Raw genomic sequence first — 21963 nt, 5'->3', positions numbered from 1 at the left:
AGGTCCTTCTTGGTTTTCACCCAGCTCTGCCTTTTTCCTGTGTAGGAACATGCCTTGGGGTGCACAGAGCCGTGAGGAGGGTCTGGGAGGCACATGGGGAGCTCTCCTCTTCCTGCTGCACCCCAAATGTCGGGTGGAGCGTTGCCCACCCCTGCACCCTGTTCCTGTGGGACTCTCCCACCCAGGCTCTCCCCTGCTGCAGCCCCCAGCTGTGAAAAGGATGGAGGGTTGGAGAGATGTGTCCTACAGCATCCTGCCTCCCTTCTCCTAGCTCATGCCTTTTGGCTGCTTCCCACTGGATTTGGGTGAGACATGGGGTACATTGGGGAGCCCTGTGTGACCTGGAGTGCAGCTCTTGCCAGGACCTTGCTGGCTTCCCTTCTTTGACCATTCTATGGACAGCCGTGTGCATTCCTGGACCTTCCTTAGCGTGTCCCTCCTCCGTCCTAGGTGTCCCGTCACCTCGTGCGGCCCCTGATCCGGATGAGCCTGGCGCTGCAGTACCAGGTGCAAGAGCTGACATCCCTGCTGCTCCAGAAGGATGCTGAGATTGAAGATTACAGGGAGAGCGAGGCTGCTCTCAGCAGAGGTGAGGAGGGATGCCCGGGGCCGAGAGCGGAGCAGACAGGGAATGAGTTTCCTCCTTAGCGCGGGGCTGGCGTGCTCTGCTCCCTCTGGCTATTACCCAGCCAGGCTTGTGTTTCATGTTCAGCCGCACCGGCAGCAAGACGGTAGCCAGAAGGCTGGGGAGCAGCCCCTGGGGAGAGCTGGGGGAGGAACATCCCTTGACCGGTAGCCGGAGGAGTTGGGGAGTCGCCAAGGGGCTCTCCACTTCGCCAAGAGCACCTGGCTGTTCCCCAGGAGCCGGCGGGGATGCCAGCAAGGGCCAGCCCTGGAGCACTGTCAGGATCCCGTCCCAAGCACTTGGAGAGCAACCAGAGGCTCCCGGTTCTCCCCGCCGTGGGAAGTAGAGCCATGCCTGTGGCTCCCCTCCAGTGCCCAGCCTGCCTTGCCACGGCAGGGGGACAGTCAGGAGGAAGCCCCCTTGGGTAGGACATGGGTCAGGACCAGCCTGTGGGAGCCACCCGGGGGGAGGTTGTCCTCTGCTCATGAAGGCTGGCTGGGCACTGTTTTTTGGGTCATCCTGTGCTAGTGCCATTCTCTGTCCTCCTGCCAGAGGTGATACTTGCCCTTCTGCAGGATCATTGAACCCCTGGGATGTGTGGTCTGCTGGGGGGCCAGCCCTGACTTGCGTATCGTGGCCAGGAAGGCAGTGTGGTTCAGACCCTGTACCGTGACAGGTACCCCACCACAGGAGCATGGATCTGCCATGCAGCTGCATTAGAACTGTGCCAGCTGGCCATGCTCTCATGTCTCCCGCTGTGTGCCGGCTCTGCAGAGCTCGGAGCAGCCAGGACAACCCGGTTTGGGTCCAGGGACTGATGTGGGTGGGCAGGCAGCCTCAACAAGACCCTCTCTCTTGTTGCCTGGGCAGGGCAGGAAGCTGGGAGGAAGCTTTGCACCAGCGCTGCTGAGTGAAGCTGGCTAGGTGCTTCTCCAGACAACATCTTAGCAATGACAGGGAAAAATCAGTGCTTTGAAGGAGGTGCAGAGAAGAATGAGGGATAACAGGGGTTTGTCCCTGTCCTGCAAGAGACACAGGCTGGATCACCCCTCCAGAAAAGCAACTGGAGACAAGCAGTCCCCTGTCCCATTGAGCGTGGCTGTGCAGTGCTCAGACCCAGGCAGCTCCTTCAATCTGGGAATGGTGCTGAGCATGTCCTGCCACTGTCCCCTGCTCTTCTGTGTGGGTGGGTGCAGGGACAAGCGTGGGTGAGCTCTGGGCCACCTGGCTGCTGCATGATCAACAGGCTCAACCTTATTCCACTGCTTCCCTATGGTCCTTGCACCTTCTGGTAACTGGGTGATGTGTCCCTAGCCCAAGAGGCCCGCTGGCCTCTCCTGCTGGCTCTGGGATGACCCTGCAGGAGCCATTCCTTTGCAGCCCCCTCGCCCCACAGACAGGGGAAGGGGAAGACAGGGTAGGAGGTCTGGAGACCTGCGCAAGCTGATCCCTGCTCTCCCTTGCAGGCCGCCTGCGGACAGAGCCCTTCCAGGAGAAGACATTTCAGCAGAACTTCATGGCTGAGGTAAGAAGCAGTGCAAGTCCTCCCTCCTTTGGCAAAGGGGTGGTGGGGAGCTGGCACCAGCAGTGCCAGTGCGAAGTGTGCCAGGCTGGGTGGGGGCACTGGTGGGAGATGGCTGGACTTGCAGGGAGAGGGGTGATGCCCACTGGCTCTCCCATGGCCCTCCTTGTGTCCTTGCACATGGTCTGCAGGGTGAGCAGAGCTGGGGGCACACCTAGCATAGCCAGGTGGGGATGTCGCACCCTGTTTGGTCACCCTTTTGCCACCGCTTGGCTGCTGGGAGTTGCTGGGGGTGCAAGCTGGGCCGGCTGCTCCATGGGAGCGTGTCGTCACTGGGGCATCCTCACCTGCCTCTCACACTTCTTGTGAACCCAAAACACTGATGCTGATTGCAGGCAGGGAGCAGGTGAATGAGGAGAAGCCATCTGCTCCTTTTGGTTCATTTGCTGCTTTTGGGGGTGGCTTTGCAGTGGTGCATTGCAGGGACAAGTACTTTTCAGCCCGTTAACTGTGCTGTGCCCACTACTGTCCCCCTTGGCACGCTCGGCTCTAAAATCAGACACATGCTTTGGAGAAACTGGGGCTGGAAGGAAAGAGTCTTTCCTCCGGTCCTTTTTCATTACTGGAAATAATCACAGAAGCACTAAAATGATTCAAACCAATGTGGCAAGATCAGAAATGATTGATGCCCATTGAGGCAAAAAGACTCAAGAGGCTTCTGAGTGTTCCTGTGCTTGCTGTGAAGGCACAGGAGCTGGGGAGCAACGGAGTCTGCTGGGAACCAGGGAGTCAGCCAGGGTGTCCATGGTGTCACACGGGCTTCGAGAGGACATCACTTAGTGAGACACATGCTGATGCTCTTGCACAGCCAGCAATGAACCTTCTGCAGAGTTTCTAAAAATTAGAGACGATCCCTCTTTTAGATGAGAGGCACTGCATCCAGTGCAGGCAACTTTCATTTCCCCCAGTTATGATGGATAGAGATGAATTCACTGCTGGACTGCAACTTGGAGGTTGCCTAGGGACTGATGATCATGACCAGATTACATTTACCCTGGGCAACGAAAGGACATTCCTAAACAGTAATTTATATCCTTCATGCTTTGAAAGGGCTAATTTCCCAAAGCAGGGGGAAAATTATGAGTGAAATCAACTCGGAGGAAACATTTAGATAGAAAAATGTGAATGAAAATGGTGAGCTCTTTCAGAAGAATTTCAGAAGCCACAAAAAGCCACAATTCCACAATCAAGAAAGAGGGCAGCGCTGGCCAAGAGCCCGTTCTGGTTCAGCGGCAAAGTGAAGGCAGCAATTAGAAATAAAAGAGCAGTTTATAACAAATGGGAGAGCGGGAGTAGATAGCAATCAATATAAATTAGAAATTATGAAGTGTAGAAAATGGATAACAGAAGCTAAAGACATCAGGGAAAAATCATGGTGAAGGACAGAAGGAAAGGCTTTTATTTAGTGTCGTAGGAGAAAACCCCAAGCTCCCAGCAGTGGGATAAGCTTATTAGTAGACGGAGGTGGTAAAATGATTGATACTGGAGCAGACATGGCAGAAGCAGTCCGTAAATGTTTCGGTGCTGTCGCTGGAAGGATGCAGGCGGATGTGCCAGGATCGGGGGATGATGAAGTGTGTCTTTGTCCAAGGGATGGCTGAACAACATCTGCTAAAGATGAACGTCAGGCTTGAAGCTCAGAGTCCTCCAAGAGCTGGTAGGGTGTGGGGCAGGGGGGAAGGTGCTCAATGGTGCAGGGTGGGCAGGAGGGAAGTGATGCAGCCCTGCACAGAGCTGTGCAAAGGCAGCTGGTGGGGAGCTCATCTGGCAGAGACTTAAAAGATAGGAGAGCAGTTGGTGCTGTGTGTCCCAAAAACAGCCCTGGATCAGCATCGTGGGGCCGGAGCAGTGGATGGGGAATGGGAGGGTTTGGGAGATGCTCCCGCTCTGTATCTCCTGGCAGCCAGATCTGAGCACTGGCCGCGGGGGAGAGGCTGGTGGAGGGATGCAGTTGTGCCTTCAGTCTGCCTGGGGGGGTCTGTCCTCTCCGCATTCATCCCGTTGCTTTATAAACCCGCTGATGATGCTTTTGGCCCATGTACTATCCTGCGGCAATGAGCCGTGAGATGCGAGCAGCTGTTGCCTTTGGTTTGAACGCGGCACCCCGTCGTTCCTCCTGATGCCTCCTAGGTCTTGTGTGAGTGAGGAACGCCAAACGTGGCTTTGCAGCTCTCTACCACCGAATCTGGCTGTTCAGCCCAGTCTTCCCTCTCTTCCTGCAGCAAAAGGGTGGGTTGGATGATCTCGTTATCTCTGAGCAGGTATGTCAGAGCCCCCAAGTAGTTTTGTACTCCATTTGCCAGCTCCGAAAAGGAGCAGCAAGAGGGGCTGGGGTCCCTCGGGACGTGCTGTGGGGAGCCAGGAACGCTGCGACCGACTCTCGTGTCTGGGTTTTCAAAAAGACGCCGGACAATGAGCACGGAGTCCCGGGAATGAATTGAGGGCTGGGGAGAGAGCCCGGCATTGAGAGACTTGGAAGGGAAGAGCTCTGTCTAACTAATCAGGGAGAAAATTGAGAGGTGCCTTGATTACAGTGCGCGAGGGTCTTTACAAGGAGAAAATGCTGGTTAGTTGAAGGGCTCTCTTTAATCTCATGGAGAGCAGCGGAGCACAAGCCAGGCACCGGGAGCCAGAGCCAGGCAATTTGGAGTGAGGATGGAGGCACTTGGGTTTGCTCCCGCGGGCGATTAGTGATCGGGGCATGCTCCCAAGGGCAGCGGTTGATCCTCCATCTCTTGATGTCTCCAAAAGTGGGCTGGGAGCCTGCCTGGGAGTCGCTGGGCTCTGTCTTGGGATGTGCGTGGTTGAACGTCAGTGGGCAGGAGGTCAGGGGGAGAGGTCTGATGGTCCTTCCAGCCTCCCTTTCTGGGAAATGGGGATTCAGGCTGTGGATGTTTGGAAGCGGTAAGAACCTCCTGGCTGGAAGGGGGCTGTGATGGTCTGCTGCAGGTCTGGCGAGATGCGGGAAAGCACTCCACAGCTTTGCTCGCTTCTCCGAATTTTGCTACATCCTCCATGGAGAGGAAAGGACCTGCCAATCCTCCAGGGCAGAGCTGCACAGGAACGCTTCTGCCTCTTGGCTTAGATGTGCCCTTTCCCTGGGCTTGTGTGCACTCGGCTGTCCAGGGCATTTTAACTAATCATGGTGAGTTTTCCAGCAAAGCCCTGGGAATATTTATACGTTTAGGAAACGACGCTTTCACACACGCAGTTTTTGGCAAGGGTTCACTGCTGAGCAGCTGCCTGGGCTTGGGCAGAGCCGGAGGGAGACCAGCGGCCACGCGCGAGCCGAGGCAAAGCCGGCAGCTTTTATTGGCAAGCCCAGGGGTTCACGCCATGAGGGGAAAGAGCTGGAGTCTGGGACCTGGTGGGTCAGGGGGATTTCATCCCTGGGTGTCCCTGTGGATTGCAGAGATGACCCTACAGGGCAGAATGGGGTGCCCACCCGTGGGTTTTGAGAGCTTGCCCCAGCCTGGCTACGGTTGACGTTTCGTGACACGGCTTCTGCCAGAGCCCATGGTCCTGCTCAACGAGGGGGGGGAGAGGCAGGGAGGACATGCGGCGCCATCCCCCCCCCTTCCCCGGGAAGGGCAGGGACAGGTACGCCGGGGACAAACTCACCAATACCATCAGTGCAAATATAGCCCCCGCACCCCAGGATGCTTCCCCCGGGGTATTTTTATCGGCACGCATGGGGGTGGCTGCTCCGCACCTCCGCAAGCCAGGCGCGGGACCTCGGCAAACAGGACGCGGCGGGTTCACGGCTCGACCCCAGGGCCCGGTGAGGAGGAGGAGGATGTGCCATCAAAACAAGCAATGCTGCAGAGGAAGATAAACAAACAGGCGGCTTCCAGCGCGGCCCCGGCCGAGGGAGAGTGGGAGCCCCGAGCCAGGGCTGGCGGCAGTGCCGGCGGCGGTGCTGGCTGACGTCAGGGTGCCCAGGGGTCACCGTCCCTCTTATTGTTCCCCACCGGGGCTGGGACGGGGGCCAGGCACCCGTCCCCCTCCCGCAAGGGGACACAGGGCAGGTGGAGGGCAGCTGGGGCATTTGTCAGGGCCACTGGCCATCGCTGCCCCAGGGTCCAGCATGGCACCTGCCTGCCTCCGGCCTCTCCTTTTTAATAGGTGCTAAAAATATGCTCCGGGGAGCGGAGCTGCTGTGGTCTGACCAAGGGCGAAGGCGGCGGTGGGCTGCGCGATTTGCAGGGTGGGGACAGCATCCCTCAAACCCGCGCCAGCCTGGTGTGGCGGGGAGGAAGCGGCCCTTTGGCTCCTTCTGACAAGGGATGTTTTTAATTAGCGCAAGGTAGCTGTGGCTTTGCAGCTGCCACTGGGGCCAGAGTGGGGCTGGCAGCATGGGCACGACGTGGTTTGCTTGCGTGCAGGGTGCATGGCCCAGGGGGAGATGCTGTGGGTGCTTGGCTGGGCTGGGGTCCCTCGGTGTGGGGCCAGGGAAGGAGCTGGTGGCTGCTGTGCTGTCACTAAGTGGTGCAAAACTTGCAAGGTCCCGGGCAGGCTGGCTTGAGGCAGAGGTGGCGGCATAGGGCTGGCTTTTGGGGGTGCTCGGATGAGCCATGTGCCCATGTGTGCAGCCAAGCCTCCATGCTGTGCTCATCCAGCAAGATCTGCGGTGTGCCTGTGTCCTGCCCCGGATTGGGGCCACTTGTTGGGGTCCTTGCTTCGTTCTTCAGCAAGCCTCTGTCTCCTCTTCTCATCGCTGCCCCCGGGGTCTGGGTCCCACGCTGGAAACGTGGTAGGCAGCAGCGGCGCCTGGGGGGCAGCAGAACACACGCTGCCCTGCACACGCGTGGATGCAAGGAGCTGCACGCTGCTGCCATCAAGGAGGGGCAGAGGGTCACTCCTGCAAGAGCACAAGCAAGCGCACGAGAGCAGGAACGTGTGTGCCAGCACCGATGGGCACAAGGGGCAGAGTGCCACATCTGATGGCTGAAGGGGACGGGGTCCAGGGTCCAGCACTTTGTGCCCACAGTGGGGCATTTTGAGAGGAGCACAGGCGCTCACCGCTGCGTGGGGACTGACCGCCCCATGGCCACCAGCCCTCCCACAGTGTTTGCCCTGGAGGCGCGTGGCGGGCAGCCCTGTGGCATTATTTATTTGTTTGCTGAGGCTCGATCAGGTGAGGGGGGGCCTGGCCAGGGTGTGCTTTGTGGGCTGCCACCGGCAGCCACAGGCCGCTTGCACAAGCAGTGAGTCAGTGGAGCAGCGCGCTGCTAAAACCAGACTTGGCATGGGCACCCCGTGGCAGCAGCCTGCCCGAAATAGTGCCCAGACCGCGGGCAAGGAGCGAACCCCCAGCAGCTGGGCCAGGGCTGGGCTGGCTGTGATTGCTCCAGCCCTGGCATCTGCCAGGCATGGGGATGCACCGTGGAAGCAGCAGCTGCTGTCCCGGGAGCCCTGCAGCGATGTTCCTGCTGTGGACATGGGGGGGTTCACAGCCTGCCCCACTGTGACTGCAGCTGTGCCTGGTCACAGCTCCAGCACTGCCACTGTGGAGACTGGGTGGCACCTGGGCCAGGGACTGGCAGCTGCCTGCTTGGCCCCAGCCCCACTTGAGCCCAGCATCACCTGGTGGCTTGTTTAAGGATGGAGGGATGGGCAAGCACCACCGCAACCACCCTCCCTGGGGCACCCCACAGCCCTTGGCTCTGCAGTGGCACGTGGTCTGGCAGGTGCAGGGAACCACCCTTTGCGGTCGGAGTCTTCCTCGTACTCTCCATGCCATGTCGTACTGTGCCGTACCACGTCGTGCTGTGCCCTGCCATGTCAAGCCGCGCCATGCCATGCTGTGCCATACTGCGCCATGCCCCGCCACGCTGTGCCGGGTGCCGCTGCAGGCAGGCAGAGGGCCATCACAGGCCATCTGGCAGAAGGGGCCAGACCCTGCTCCTGCGGGAGAGGCCCCAGCCCGTGCATGGGCACCAGCCGCGCGGTGCTGCCGAGGAGCAGCTCAGCTCCGGAGATGATTGATCTCGTGTCAGCAAGCGGTGGTTTGAGCCGGTGCCAGGCCTCAGCTCAAACGGGAGCATTGAAGGGGGAGAGCCCCTTCCCCCTCCGGAAAGCGGAGCGGCAATCCCCCCGCCGCCGCCCCCGGTCCCCCTCCCACATCTTGGGCATCATTGGCCCCACGGCCGCAGGCAGCTGCCCGGCCCTGGGGAGAGCCTGGGGGGCAGTGAGGAGCACGCAGGCATCTGGGGTCCTGGCCTCGCTGGGCTGAGCTCATTGGGGCTGTGTTTTGAGCAAAGGGGATGCGGGAACGGTTTAGGGGGGAAGGTGTGGAGCACGGTCTGCCCCTCACCACTGCACCCTGCCGCCAGCAGTCCCAGCCCTTCGGCTCAGGATGCGGCAGCAGCTCCTACAAGCAAAGGACCTTTTGGGGAGGAGAACAAGGTGGACTTTGATGGGGCTCTAAAGGCACTGCTCTGTGTCAGCAAGGGACGTGGCGGCCTCTCCAACCCCAGCTGATGGGTCTGGACCAGGGCATGCCAGGTTTATCCATCATGTCCTGCATGTCCCAAGCCCTCCCCCAGCTCCCCCCATGTCCTCAGCTCTACCCTTTCTCCCATCACATCCACGGTCAGGCTTTTGTCAGTGTTTGTGAGAGCTTCTCCTTCCCTATCCCTCAGGCCAAAGCCTAGTTGTGCCAGCCCATGCAGAGGTGATGCTGAACAGCTGGGCACATCTGGGCAGGCAGCAGTGCCCAAGGGGGTTGCTCTGCACCCCAGGGGGCACAGCCATTAGGTTCCTGAGGCTGCCTGCTCCCACTCTGCTCGGACCTTCACGTCCTATGTATCTGTGTAAGGAAACAGGGCCATTCATGTATTTCTCTCTCTATTTATACCTCTCCCTTTCCGTATTTAGTGTGTGTGCAGGCAGAGGGGGCAGTGAACGCCGGGGCCACTGATGTTCTTGGCTCCAGCGCTGGCTGGAATTTCTCCTGGAATGTATCCTGAACCGCTCTGAAAACACGAATAAATCTCTGTGTGTTGTGTGCATGTGTGTACACAAATATATAGACAACGTATAGACATGGAGCCGTATAGGGCATTTGTGAGCTTTGCTATTTAAAGGAAGGAGTAGTTAGAGGGCTCTCAGCAAGGCGAACACCTCCGGATCAAAGGGATGCAGGGCGTTCTGCTAGCAGCCAGGCATCTTGGGAGATAGGTGGCCCTGGTTTTGTCCTCCCCAGGGAGCTGAAGCCACCCTGCTGGTGACATACCCAAGGCAGTACACCTAGTCAGCCCTAAGCAGTGCTCCGAGCCCTAAGCAGTGCTCCGATCCCCCAGGGGGCTGCATTTTATGGAGGTGTCTGCTCCCCAGTCTCTAGTTTCCCAGTGATAGTCCCAACGAGCCAGCTCCCGTGCTCCTGGTACAGGCTGCGGTGGCTGGTGTGCAGCTGGATGTGTTAGGGCAAGGACTTCACTCCTCTGTGACATGGGGTGGGCCAGGGCTTCTGCAGAGTCAGGGATTGCCTCCTGAACTGGTGCTCACAGCTGTCGAGGAGAGACGATTATGTGGAAAAGGAGAAAAAAGCCATTGTGTAGCAGGTCCCGAGTAGGTGCTGGGCTAGGAGTCTCCTTGGGATGGATTCTGGAGCATCTGGTGCTCACGGCTTCTCTGGGAAAGATAACGAAAAGGGGAAAATAGAAATTGGGTACCAGATCCCAAACAGGATGCTTGGCCATGCCAGGAGGGCAACTCCTTGGGAGGCACTGGCACCTGCCTTACTGGGGATGCTGGATGAGGCCCCACTGGGAGCACCACCGGGTCTCCCAGCACCCCTTGGCCGGGGGGCAGGCACCCTATTTAGCCCTATTCTTGTCTTCTGGGTGCCGAAAAACCTGATAATTTGGGCTGAAAATGCCCATGTTTGGTCTCTAGCCAAAGGTGATGTGTTTGTGGGTGGGGGAAATTGGAGCAAATTCCTGCTGTGAGTCCTGCACGTGTGCGCGGGCGTGCGGATAGGGGAAATACAGTTTTCCTTTTGAAAAAAAAAAAGCTTATTTTTATATAGAACTCCAGAAGGGCTGAAGGTGGAAACTTGGCCTGTCAGCAGCTGTCACAGGGGAGCGGGTCCCTGCCTGAGTTTGGGGGGAAACCACAGCTGGGTGTTAATGGGACTGTTAATGAATTAATGTTGGCTGCTGGGGGCCAGGGGGGGAGCCTGGCTCGGCGGGACATGCGCGCACGGAGCCCTGCCCGGCACACGGGCTCCAGCTCCCGGCATGGCTGCAGAAAGCCCCAGCTCTGGGAGCCACGCTCTTGGGGAGGTGTGGGTCTCCCCTTCCAGTGGTGTCTTGCTCTCCTGGTTGTGGAAACGTTTGGAAATGCGGCCCCGTTGTTGGGGAGAGGGTCCCAAACCAGAGAGCATGCGTACAGCAGCCAGCGAGGGTGTGTTATCCTTTGACTGTGGGTATCTGCTGCCTGAGCTGGTGGTATTGCTTAATGCTGGGTCTCCTCGGCTGCCGAAACCAAATCTTTAAAGGCATTTAAAGAAAACAGCAGGGAAGTGAAATCCCCCCCCCCCCCCCCGGTTTATTTATGGATTGGAAAGCTTGTGCTGCTCAGTTGGTGCAACGTCTGCCGCAGCACTAGTTTCTGCACTGCGCTGCCTGTCCACAGCCCTTCTTGGGGTTGTTTCTCTTGCCTTCTCCCCCAAAAGGTGGAGGAACACCCATGTGAGCACAGCCATGACCCATGCTGTAGGCTCAGCTGTACGTTTGCACAGGTTTCACACCTGGATTGCTGGGGACAGCTCTGGAAGAGGAGGAGGTCATGCTAACATGCTCACCTGATGCCAGCATGGTAGGGGAGCGGAGGGGCTGAGGAATAGCACTGTAACCTGGTTGGACTAGAAATGAGAAGGAAAATGCAAAGAGGATCTGGGAAAGAGAGAGCAAATTCTTCTCCATGGACTTGTCCTGCTGCGTTTGGCTTCAGACTCTGTGGGTGAGATCTCAGCCTTGAGGAAGCCTGTGCCATCTCCTGGGGTTTCACCCTCTGGTACCAGACAGCTGTTGAACCAAGAGGAAAGAGTGATCGTCCTGAGGGAGAGATGACCACGGTGAGGAAGGGATGACAATGTCAAAGAAGGGATGACCATACTGAGTAAGGAAAGACCACACCAAGGAAGGGATGGCCATACTGGGAAGACCGTGCTGATGTAGGGATGACCATGCCCAGCATGGGACTGTGGATGGACAGGTTCCCCAACCTGTCCCCCAGAAGATGCTTTTATGGATGGAGACAGAGCCTCCTCCTCTGCTAGGAGGAAGGCTGTAAGAGCCTGTGCTCTTGGGAGCTCTGCTTGCTCCCCAGGGATGCTGTGCTTGCACCCGGGCTGCAGATGCTCTGCCAGCTCTGGTGTTGCGTGTCTGTCTGTGGGCGCACACAGATTCCCACCTCAGTAAAGAAATCCCTCTGGGGTGTTGGATCATGTACCTTTCCCAGGACCCGGTGCTGGTCCTTGGGGGTCAAGCTCCAAGTGCGCAGCCAACATCTGCTGCCTAGATCCGAACTTGGCTGGTGGGGCTGAGGACCTGGAGAGGGCAGTGCCTGGGCTCCTCTCACAGCCCTGCTCCTTGCAGGGGTGGGCTCTACACAAATGCCCACCAAATGCTGGAGAAGGGCCTTCAGAGGATTCCAAATGCCATCTTGGAGGGGCTCTGAGGCTCCTCTGTGCCTGGCCGCCAGCTCTTGGGGACCGGCTCCGGCTCCGCTGGGCCCAGAGCCCTTCCCAACCCCATCCCAGACAGACGGATATCCCAAAACCCACTGGTCCCAGGGGCCCCCACTCTGGGTCCCTCTGGCTGAATGAGGTGGTGTGCGTGTGCCCAGGCTGTCCCCTCCTGTGACTGTACAGTACACACAGCTAAATATATGTCTGTGCAGATACAGGAACTCAGAGGGGTTGAGTGATGCTCCCTTTCTATACCTCTTTTCATGGGGACAGCTAATGATATTCATGTCATTAAAGGGCTGATGTTTTGTGGGATGGGAGCCTTTTAAACGGGATGTGTCCTGGCTTAGTCATGGCAAATATTTACCAAAAAAAAAAAAAGAGAAAGAAAAAAAAAAGGGACATACCGTATAAAATTAGAGTTCTGAAAATAGTATTTAGAGCAAGTGAGAGAGAGGAACCTAAAACAGAAAATACAGCCCAGTCTGTTCAGGAGTCAGGGGAAAAAGAGAGAGCGAGGGGGGAAAAAAAGCCAGAGATAAAACGAGAGAAACCTCGGCAGTAAAAACAGCATCTTGGTAAATAGACTATTAAAAAAATTCTGACCTGCTTTATGGCTTTCTTGGCTGCCGTTCAGCTGTGCTGCCCTGGCCAGCATGGAGGGAAGGTAGCAGGAGCCGGCGTCTGTGTGGATGCTCACAGCCCCAGGACGCGGCTCCCCCCGCCCCGAGCAGCAGCACGGGGCGTTAAATTTAGCCACATAATGATGGCCCTGAGGAGGCAGCCTTTTGTAGCCACACTGTAATTACTGCCTCGCTTATAAATTTTATTTTTCTTATTATGTTTCCTCCTCCTCCACTGGGGAAGGGGTGGGGGGGTCTCCCACACTCCCATCAAACCCACAGCTCTCCGGGGAGCAGGGGGTACCGCTGCGGGGATGGAGCAGGTCCGTGGGATGGAGGGGAAGGTGGGAATGGCTGCTTGAGCCCTGCGCTGCCCTGTGCTGCTCCCCTGCCCCAATACAGGGCTCAGCCCCACATTTGGGGATGGGACAGGCGTTAAGCTGACCCTACAGTGGTAGGGTCCCCACAGCCCAAAGTATGGGTGTCTTGGCCCTCCTTAGACTTAGCATCACCCTCTCAGGGTGCTTGGGTGATGGGCTTGTGGAGGCAGGACCAGGGGATCCCCAGCGGGTCTGCGAGCCTGTGGCACAGCCAGGCCGGGAAGGCAGTCGGGACTCCCCACCAGATGCAAGAAGCGGCCATCCGGCCCCGCTCGATGGTTCACCAGCTCCAACCCAGCTCCTCGTGGAGGTGGGAAAGGCAAAAAGGGCGAGGGCTGGCCCCGGCCCCCTCCTCCTGCCAGGAGCAGGGCAGAGGGGATGGCTCCTCTCTGAGCCGGTGCAAGTGGGGGACAGCTTCAGGCCGGGCAAGAACGTGCCAGAAAAGGTCTCGTTCCCCTCTTGTTTTCCCAAAACAAAGGAAGCAGCCTTGCATTGCTGGAAGTCGCGTGCTCAGGCTGTGCTGGCTTGTTATCATCCGATAACCCGGTGACCCAGGAGCTGCCCTGCTCCTCACCCGTCGAGCCCGCACTACGGGATGCGAACAGCTTCCGCATGAGCTGCCCTTTGCAGAGATCTGTTTTCCGCTCCCCGGGCTGGGGAGGGACAGCAGTGGGGGCTGCCTCGGTGGCCCTGACTGGCCCCGAGCTCACCGTGTGCCGTGCAGCGTGTGCCAGGTGGGGGACCTTGCCTGTGCAGGTGATGGTGGATGGTGAGGGCAGAGGAAAAGCAGAGGCGGCAGGTGCCTTGGCGTGGCCTGGGTGCTGCCATCCCATGCGGGGTGTGGAAGGAGATTTGTGGCTCTGCTGTACCTCGGTTTGCCCCATGCAACTTCCCCAAGAGCACCGTGGCCGAGCTCTGCTGCGGAGCAGGATGGGTGGTGTGCAAGGCTGAGGGCCGGGGTCTGTTGGGGCACATGGTGATGCCTTCAGGGAAGGGACCCTTGCAAAGCGCCGAGGAGGGCCGTGCAGCACCAGGACTGCCTGCTTTCTCCTTCTCCCAAACGTGTGCCCTGGGGAGGTGCCAAGATGCCGTCGAGACATTGGTGGGGCTGGTGGTCAGGGTGATGTTCATCCATCACTGTGGGGAGGTGTTTGGGGGAGCATCTCCTTGGCAGAGCTGTGCATGGGGAGACATGTGGGACCACAGCAGTCCCACAGGGCTGTGCAGGGGAGCCGGCTCATCCCAAAGCAGCCCCTTTCTCCTGCCCCGTGCTACAAGGGCTCTGTTCAGCACTATGGTGACCTGAGGCAACCTCCATCCCTTGCTCAAGTACCCATTTCAGGGCAGGTGGGACAATACTAAATCAACTCCTTTGAAGCCTCCCGACCCGCAGCCCCACAGACGTGCCAGTCTCCATCCCTCCCTCATCCCCTGTGGGCACGCCAGGGGCTGGCACGCTGGCTGGCCGCCCGGGCATGGGGCTGCCTCGGCTGCTAGCCAAGAGGCTCCTGGCCTGGCTGGGTCCGTGCCCCAACCCTCTGCCCCACCGTGGGGTCCGTGGCTTGCGCTGAGCGCCAGGGATTCAGCACCAAGGTGGTCGTGGTAGCCCTTGGGGACAGTGGCCACCACCTCACCGGTGGTGGCTTGGGAGCCCAGGTGTAGGGAACACCAGGGACTGGGAGACAAAGTGCCCTTTCAGCCCGAGCCCTGGAAAGATGTGTGTGTGTGTGGAGAGGTTAATGCCCTCAGCCCCAGGGAGAGGAGAGAGCACGGGCTGGCTCCATCCCCACCGGGAGCCGGCCCCGCACGTGTGCCTCTGCGTGTGCCTGCGTGTGCCTCTGTGTGCAGGAGGCTTATGCATTTCCGTCTCGGTGTATTTATGAACGTCATGTGTGTGTCTTACTCATCACTGTGTTTTTCTTTCCTTGTTCTTGGGTCTTTCCCCCACCCCCGCCATGGATCTATAATTCTTACGGCATTTTATCCTTTCCTTTTTTTTTGGTGTTTAAATCTCCAGTTTTGGAAGTTGCTGGCTCCTTAGGAAAATAAACTGTATTTTTAGTGCTTGTCTGCAAGGCTGCTGATCCCGTCTGCCCCTGCTCATCACTTACTCACTATTTATTTAAGCTTTTATTTTCCCCTTCGCCCCGTGCTGGGGTGTGGGGGCAGCCAGCGGCGGGCTGGAGCTGAGCAGCACGGCAGGAGCGCGCCGAAGTTGTCAATGAGCAAAAGGCAGCTCCAATCTGGCCTTTATTGAGGTCTGGGCTTGTGTAGCGCTGGATCAGCCTGCCCTGTAATCAGCCAGCCACCAGAGCTGGCTAGCCTTGTAATAAAGCAGCTCTATATTTATTTGTTCTGTTTATACCCTGCTCTGTAATAAGTTGGGAGCCCTCCCCACTCCCCCCGTTTTCTTTGGGAAGCTCCTCCAGGTCTCCAAAGGGATCTTGCCATCCTGCATGCAGTGGATGCTCAGGGCCCTGCATCTTGCGAACAGCTCTGGCCACATCTGGGCCATGCAACTCTTGCTCTGTGTGCCCCACACACCCTGTGCCCACCGTCCCCATCCTCTCCCCAGCATCCCAGCCGTGTTCTTCCCCTCCACCCCTGCCCCGAGAGAGCCCCCACATCTCTCTGGGTACCCCGTTTCCCCCCTGTGGTTCCTTCTCCCCATCCCCGCCACCCCCAGCACTGCCTCTGCCAGCCCCCCTCCTCCCTCTCTCTATTTCAACCCTGGGTCTTTTTAAAATACATTTATTAAAGGGAGCTCAGTTGCCCTTTCCCCGGCAAGGCTGGAACACTGACAGCCTGTTCGCCCTCATGTCTGTAATTAAACTCAATCTCTGGGTGAATACAACAATGTGACTGCACAGAATAATTCCTGGAGATCCTGACGCCGAGGAGGAGTGTGGCCTGTGAGCGGCCCATTCACGCCTGGCTTTCTATAAATACTTTACTATGTGGCACTAAGAAAACTTCAAGCCCTTTCCCCCCCCCCCCCTTTTTTTTTTTTTTATTAGTGCTACATAATATAGTAATTGTGCAACTAGAAGGTCTCCCCTGTGCCTGCACGGGTTCACGAGCTTGGGTGTGACCTCACACTGCACCGGCCAAGCATGGGAACCTCTGCTGTGCCCAGGGACCGCCACACCGGCCCCGGGGCTGCCATCCTTGCCAAGGGGACGCAGGTGGCCCAGGACACCCTCCAGCCCGGAGCTGGGGGGATGTGGTGGGATGCTCTGCCAAACCAAAAGTCTAAAATCCTTCCCAGTCGTGTCCCTGCTGGCAGCAGTGCTCTCCTGGCAGGTGTGGCTGCTGAGGGGAGATGCAGATGGGTATCAGGGCAGATGGAGGAAGGATGGGTCTGGGGGAACATCCCTAGATCCCCACAGCCCTCAGCGTGGCTGCTCCTCAGGTCCCAGCCTGGGAGGTCTCTGGCCTGGAGTCCTTGGGAAATCCCAGGGCAGCTGCTCCCCAGGTCCCCTTCTTTGCAAGGACAGGAAGGAGTTGTGTCCCCCAAGTGTGGTGACATCCCACCTGCCATCCCTGTGCCTCCCCAAGGCCTTTCCTGCCCTCTTCTCCCCTGGACCCTGCCAGTGGCATGGCTGGGAGGATGCTCAGACACCCCCAGCTCCCCAGGAATCCTCCCTCTGGTTCTGTAACCTTCATCAACGGCACTTTTTAAAGCATTTCTGGCCCATGCAGACCCCGCCAGCTTGGGCTGTCCCTTGCCCAGAGGGGCTGGAGCTGGTCAGGGCAATTTTCCCCAGCCACGGGGTGTGCCAGTCCCATGCACTACCTTACTCCCCAGGCAACATCCCTCACTGGCTCCCAGGGCACTGCAGCTGCATGTGCCTGGCACAGCACAGGTGCCACGGTCACAGAGTGGTCAACTCCCTGTCCACCTGGCTCTTTCAGAACCTCGGGGTTACAGGGCTCCCATCCCACTCTCCCGAGCAGCCAGAGTGCTGGGGGACAGAGCCTGGGGACACAGGCTCAGTCCAGGCATGCCACCACAGCCCTGCCAGCTGAGGCATGCCTGGCACGGTCCTGGCAGCGGGCAGTCAGGGTTGACATGAGGATGTCACTGCATTTACATGGCCAAGAGTAATATTAGATCTTTGCGCCACATTAGTGGTCCTGAAAGCCACAACGGGCGTTAATATTCATGATCCCGCTCGGCCTCATCCATATTCGTGTCGCATCCCTCGACTACATGGTCCCTGTATGCTGATTTTCACCTGCTTGGCAGCGTGCTGCCCAGGAAAGTGGCACTGCACAGAGCTGGAGGTGCCAACCTGTCACTGGCTGGGGCTGAGCACGTGGTGCCAGGAGTGATGGCCCTGGGTGCTGGCACAGGCTGAGCCGTGGGGTGCTTCTACCTCGGGGATTTCGGGACTGGCCCTCCTTGGGTGCTGCTCCGTTTCGTAGCCACCTAGTTGATCTCAAAGTCAGGCCAACCGAAGGATAGTGCCCAGAAACAGGGACCCTTCAGTGTCCCTACTGTCCCCTGCAGGCTGGCACAGTTTCCATCCCCTGCAGTCCTGATTCTTGGTGGTTCACCCACTAAACCTGTCCCCTAAAAGCTGCTCTGAACCTCTGGATGCCCTTGGCAGGGTCTGAGCCTGGTGATGCAGAGCCGAGTGACAGGATGGTCTCAGGTTTCTCCATCCTCTGTAATGCTCCATCCCATCCCCTCCATTCCTCACCCTCTCTCTGTCCCTCTCTGACTGTTTCTGCTGCCGATGTCCCCCTGCATGGCCACCTAACCACCCTGCTTTCCAGGTTTATTTTGCAAGACAGCCCTGACTACCCCTCCAGCACTAGGAGCATGGACCCCAAAGGAGACAACCTGGAGGCATTTGCATCTTCGTCACCATCCCACTGACAGAAAATGGGTCCCTTGGGTGTCAGAGCCACGGGGAGGTGGCCAAGGCTTTCCAAGCTGTCCCTACAGGCCTTTGGGATAGCTCAGTGCTGTCACACACAATGCTTTGGACTACCTTTGCACCCCAGAAGCACCAAACGTTGCCCTGCATCCATCCTGTGCTGGGCTGTGACCTCTCCTGGTTGTCACATCCACATGTAGAAGGGGACAGGGGTGACCAGAGCAGGCAGCACGCACCCGCCTGGCTAGGCACAGTGGCTGGCTCTGTGCTGGTGGGTGTGGGGACACACCATGCACTGGCCTGTGACAGGGACGCAGCAGATGGCGCCCTGCCTCCGGTGAGTGGCTGCCTGATGGGCCGCTGCTGCCAGCTGCATGGGGCTGCAGTGCTGGCACTGCATCTCTGCAGCCATGGCACTGCCTCCCTGCATCCTGGGCACAGCATTGCTGCATCCCTGGCATTGCCTTTCTGCATCCCAGCTTTGGATATCTGCAACCCCAGCACTGCATCTCTGCATCCCAAGCACTGCATCACTGCAACCCTGGCATTAAATCTCTGCATCCCAGGTACTGCATCTCTGCATCCCAGCCATTGCATCACTGCAGCCTGGCATTGCATCTCTGCAACCCCAGCACTGCCTCTCTGCTTCCCGGGTACCACATCACTGCAGCCCCAACATTCTATCTCTGCATCCCAGGCACTGCATCTCTGCAACCCCAACGTTGCATCTCTGCAATCCTAGTACAGCATCTCTGCATTCCGGGCGCTGCATCTTTCCATCCCAGGCACTGCATCACTGCAGCCCTGGCACTGCATCTCTGCATCCTGGGTACTGCATCTCTGCATGCCGGGCACTGCATCACTGCCACATAGGGGCTGTCACACAGCAGGAATGCCAGGTGAAGCAGCCAAGGAACTTTCCCCAATTGCCACATCGTCAGCCCCGTGTGGGTTTGGAGAGGGGACATGCCCAGGGATGGGTCCTGCCCTAGGTGTCCCTGCTGCACAGGTCCCTCCATGCTCTCCTGGCAAATGGATCAGAGCAGGTGACCGGGGTTAGGCCCCAGATTTGGGGGTTCTGGGCTTGTTTTCTGCTTTAGGAAGGCTACAAGGAGAGGAAAGGTTTCGGTGAGAGCAGCAGAGGGCTGGGTGTGGGGTCCCAGCTCCCCAGCCCCTGCTGGGGCAAGGCAAGAAGGACTGGAGCCAACCGGCTGCTGCCCAGTGCGGTGTGGGGAGCAAACAGCGTCAGTGGTGACAGCAAACTGCCACGGCTCACCTCCTCTCTCTTCATTTATTGCTTGCTCCTTGGCAAGGGCCCGCTGTTTGCCTATTTGGTTACAACTTTGCTGCAAAACCTGTTGATACAAGAGATTTTCCTAAAACCTCAGCTCTCGAAGTGATGGGGTTGTAGAAGGTGAATCTGCTGTGTAGGATCACAGGAGCTCGGCTGGCTCATGGCAGGTATATATGATGGGATGCTGATGGCAGCAAGGCTCTGCTTGCTGCTCAGCGTGTCCCTTTGCCCATGCCCTCGCATCACTACTCCTGCAGAGGGAGGTGTGAAGCCTAAGGGGCAAGGCAGAGACCCCCCAAGAACTCCTTGTGCTGTGGGTCCATCTCATAAGCGCAACATGCTTTGCGTTTGGTGTGTGCCCTTGGAGCAAAAATAGAAGTTGCTTGCTCTAGTCGGTGCCATGCTGTCTTCTCATGCTGGCAGTTGTCCTTGGGGACAGGGCATCCCCAAAGGGAAATACAGGTTGCTGCATCTTCAGTGCTGCCATCGGCTGCTCCGCTGTGCTCAGGTGGTGCTGGCTCTTTTTTTCCAGCTGGGAGCAGTGGTTATTTCCCCACTGCCCCTGCGCCTCTCCCCTGTCTTCTCATCCCTCCCAAGAGCTCTCAGACTTCGATACCGTGGTGGGCTGCTGTTACCCACAGCAGAGACCTTTGTGCATCTCCCCTCTCCAGCCTCCCGCTCACCACTTTGGCAGCTCATCTTCAATCCACCTCTGGTTCAGGGGTACCACTGGGGTCTCCCTGCAGCCAGGCCCCCCTGTCCCTGCCCGCAGTGAGGGTTTGGGCTGCTGGGGAGACCTGGTGAGGCTTCCTCCGCCCTGTGCAGGGGTCTGTCCCGTGCTGCCCCATGGAGAGGTCCCTCCATCCCGGTGGCTTTCTGTGGGCGCAGGTCTCAGCAGAGCCATGCAGTGTGGAGCCGGGGTGCCCTTCCCCTGGCTCCTGGCCGTGCCGGCCTGTCTGCACAGCTCCCGGCGCTCCTGCCTCCCCTGCCTTTCACTTGTGTGTTTTTACGGCTCGGAGGGAGCCGTCCTGCCCCAATTCCCCGTGTGCTCCTAATTTCATAGTTCTCTCCATATATCCATATATATCCATATAGCATTTGATACAGGTTTTATGGGCATTTCCATACGTTTTACAGACACAGCCATTACAGAGCCAGGTTTCACCCGAGAAACCTCAGGGGAGCAGAGCACTGAATCGCCTTAGTCTTGGCCCCAGAACAAGGCTCTCTTCTCTCCCTTGCCGGGGCTGCCGCTATCAGCACTGCAGAGGGCTGGGGGACGGTGGGGGGCTGGTGTGCCTGCCCCGAGAGCTGGGATGCTGCCCGCAGCCTTATCCCTCCTGATCTTTGTGGCCCTGTCCTGCAAACCCCAGGGCTGTCGCTGCTGCCACTGGCAGGGGGGCTGCTTTGGGCTGGGGACCAGGTGACCACAATCTATATGGCCAGGTTGCCAGGATCTGGCCCATTTGCCCGCCTGTTGGGCTGTGCATCTGGCTGGCTGTGGGGAGTGGAAGCCCTCAGTGGTGGTGCAAAGGGTGATGCCATCCTGGCTGGTGGGGCAGCGTCACTGCTGCTTAAGGCCCTGGAACATCTCGGCTGCCTTGGTGCGCACAGAGCATCTGAGCTCTGGCCAAGTGGCCTCTGGCTGGTGGAGGGGCAGAAAACAAATCCAGGTGCATTCAGCTCTGCACATTTTGGCGTGCCGCAGAGGCTGCCGGCACTGCAGCAATGCCCAGCTGCTATTCAGTGGTGGCTTGTGTTCTCAGCAGAGGGGAAGAAGCCTCAGACCTTGTTTAAAAAGGAACCAGGTGACACATGCCCTCATCACCACCGTGGTCAGACCCTGGAGCAGCCTGAAGTGCAAACCTAGGGAGTCCCCATGACAGCGTGCCCAAGTGCTGGGCTGCTGAGCACCATCCGCAGGGGAGGATGGACTGGGGCAAGTGGGTGCAGGGATGAGCCCTCCATCCCTTGCACCCTCTGCCCAGTGCCACATGACAGGGGCAAATGTACCAGCACCTGGCCCTGCTTTGGGTTCCTAGTTTTCCCAGCCTCACTCTGCACCAGTGTACCAAGGAAATTTCCACCCTGTGTGTGAATTCTAGTTTGCAGGGGAAATACCCGCTCCCACCCAGCGCTGCCTCCAGCTGATGCCATGGGGACTGCTCCTTACTGCTCAGCTATCCCCAGTGCAGCCATGGCATCGTCCCACCCAGCCCTGCATGCAAGCAGTGGCCTGGCTTGGTTATTAATAGCAGCTCCCCTCTCCCCTTTTGAAGGCTGGTGGGAGCCCAGGGTACGTCCCACTCTGTTTTCTTGAACAGGTCCCGAAAGCAGGAACCATTTGTGGCTTCCCCGGCCGGCGCGTCTCTCCTTGGCCTCCAGCGTGTGCTATTTTCTGTGCTGTTTACTGTTCTTCTGTGGGCTGTCAGGTTTCCGCACTGGGGTAAGGCTTGTAAATGGGGGGGGGGGGGCATCGAGTCCGCATGGAGGGGCTACAGGAAGGGGGGGGATGGAAGAGCACAGACATGGCCTTTATCACAGCCTAGGGGATGTGTGGCTCATAAATCCGACCCAGGCAGATAGAGGATAAATCATCCCAGCTCAGGCACTGGTGGTTACCCATGGTTAGAAATTAACTTTGTGTTGGATGGGTCCCAGGCTGTGGGATGGGAAGGGGAGGCTGCTCCGGGCAGTGTGCCTCTCGCCCGGATAGCCACAGGGCCAGGCTGCAGGCAGGCAAGTGGGTGCCTGGTGTCCTGGCCCCTGCAGACAGGGCCGGTGGGCACAATTAAAGCCAGAGCTGATGAAGCGAATGGCCTGGGGTGGATACTGTGGCTGAACCTGTGCTGTGGGCAATGATGCCTTGGCACTCA

General features: G+C 58.4%; 1 protein-coding gene across 1 annotated transcript in view; it reads left to right on the top strand.

The window, feature by feature from the left end:
• NHEJ1 (non-homologous end joining factor 1) overlaps positions 1-21963 on the top strand; it is a 44061-nt gene that overhangs the window by 3627 nt on the left and 18471 nt on the right. The window contains exons 4-5 of the mRNA XM_074145747.1: positions 451-589; positions 2092-2150. Of these exons, the coding sequence (XP_074001848.1) occupies positions 451-589; positions 2092-2150 (198 nt within the window). The remainder of the gene's footprint in view (positions 1-450; positions 590-2091; positions 2151-21963) is intronic.

Source organism: Numenius arquata, chromosome 3, assembly GCF_964106895.1.
Source record: "Numenius arquata chromosome 3, bNumArq3.hap1.1, whole genome shotgun sequence".
Lineage (NCBI taxonomy): Eukaryota > Metazoa > Chordata > Aves > Charadriiformes > Scolopacidae > Numenius > Numenius arquata.
Note: the sequence above shows the minus strand (reverse complement) of the source record. Positions and strands in the feature narration are given on the sequence as shown.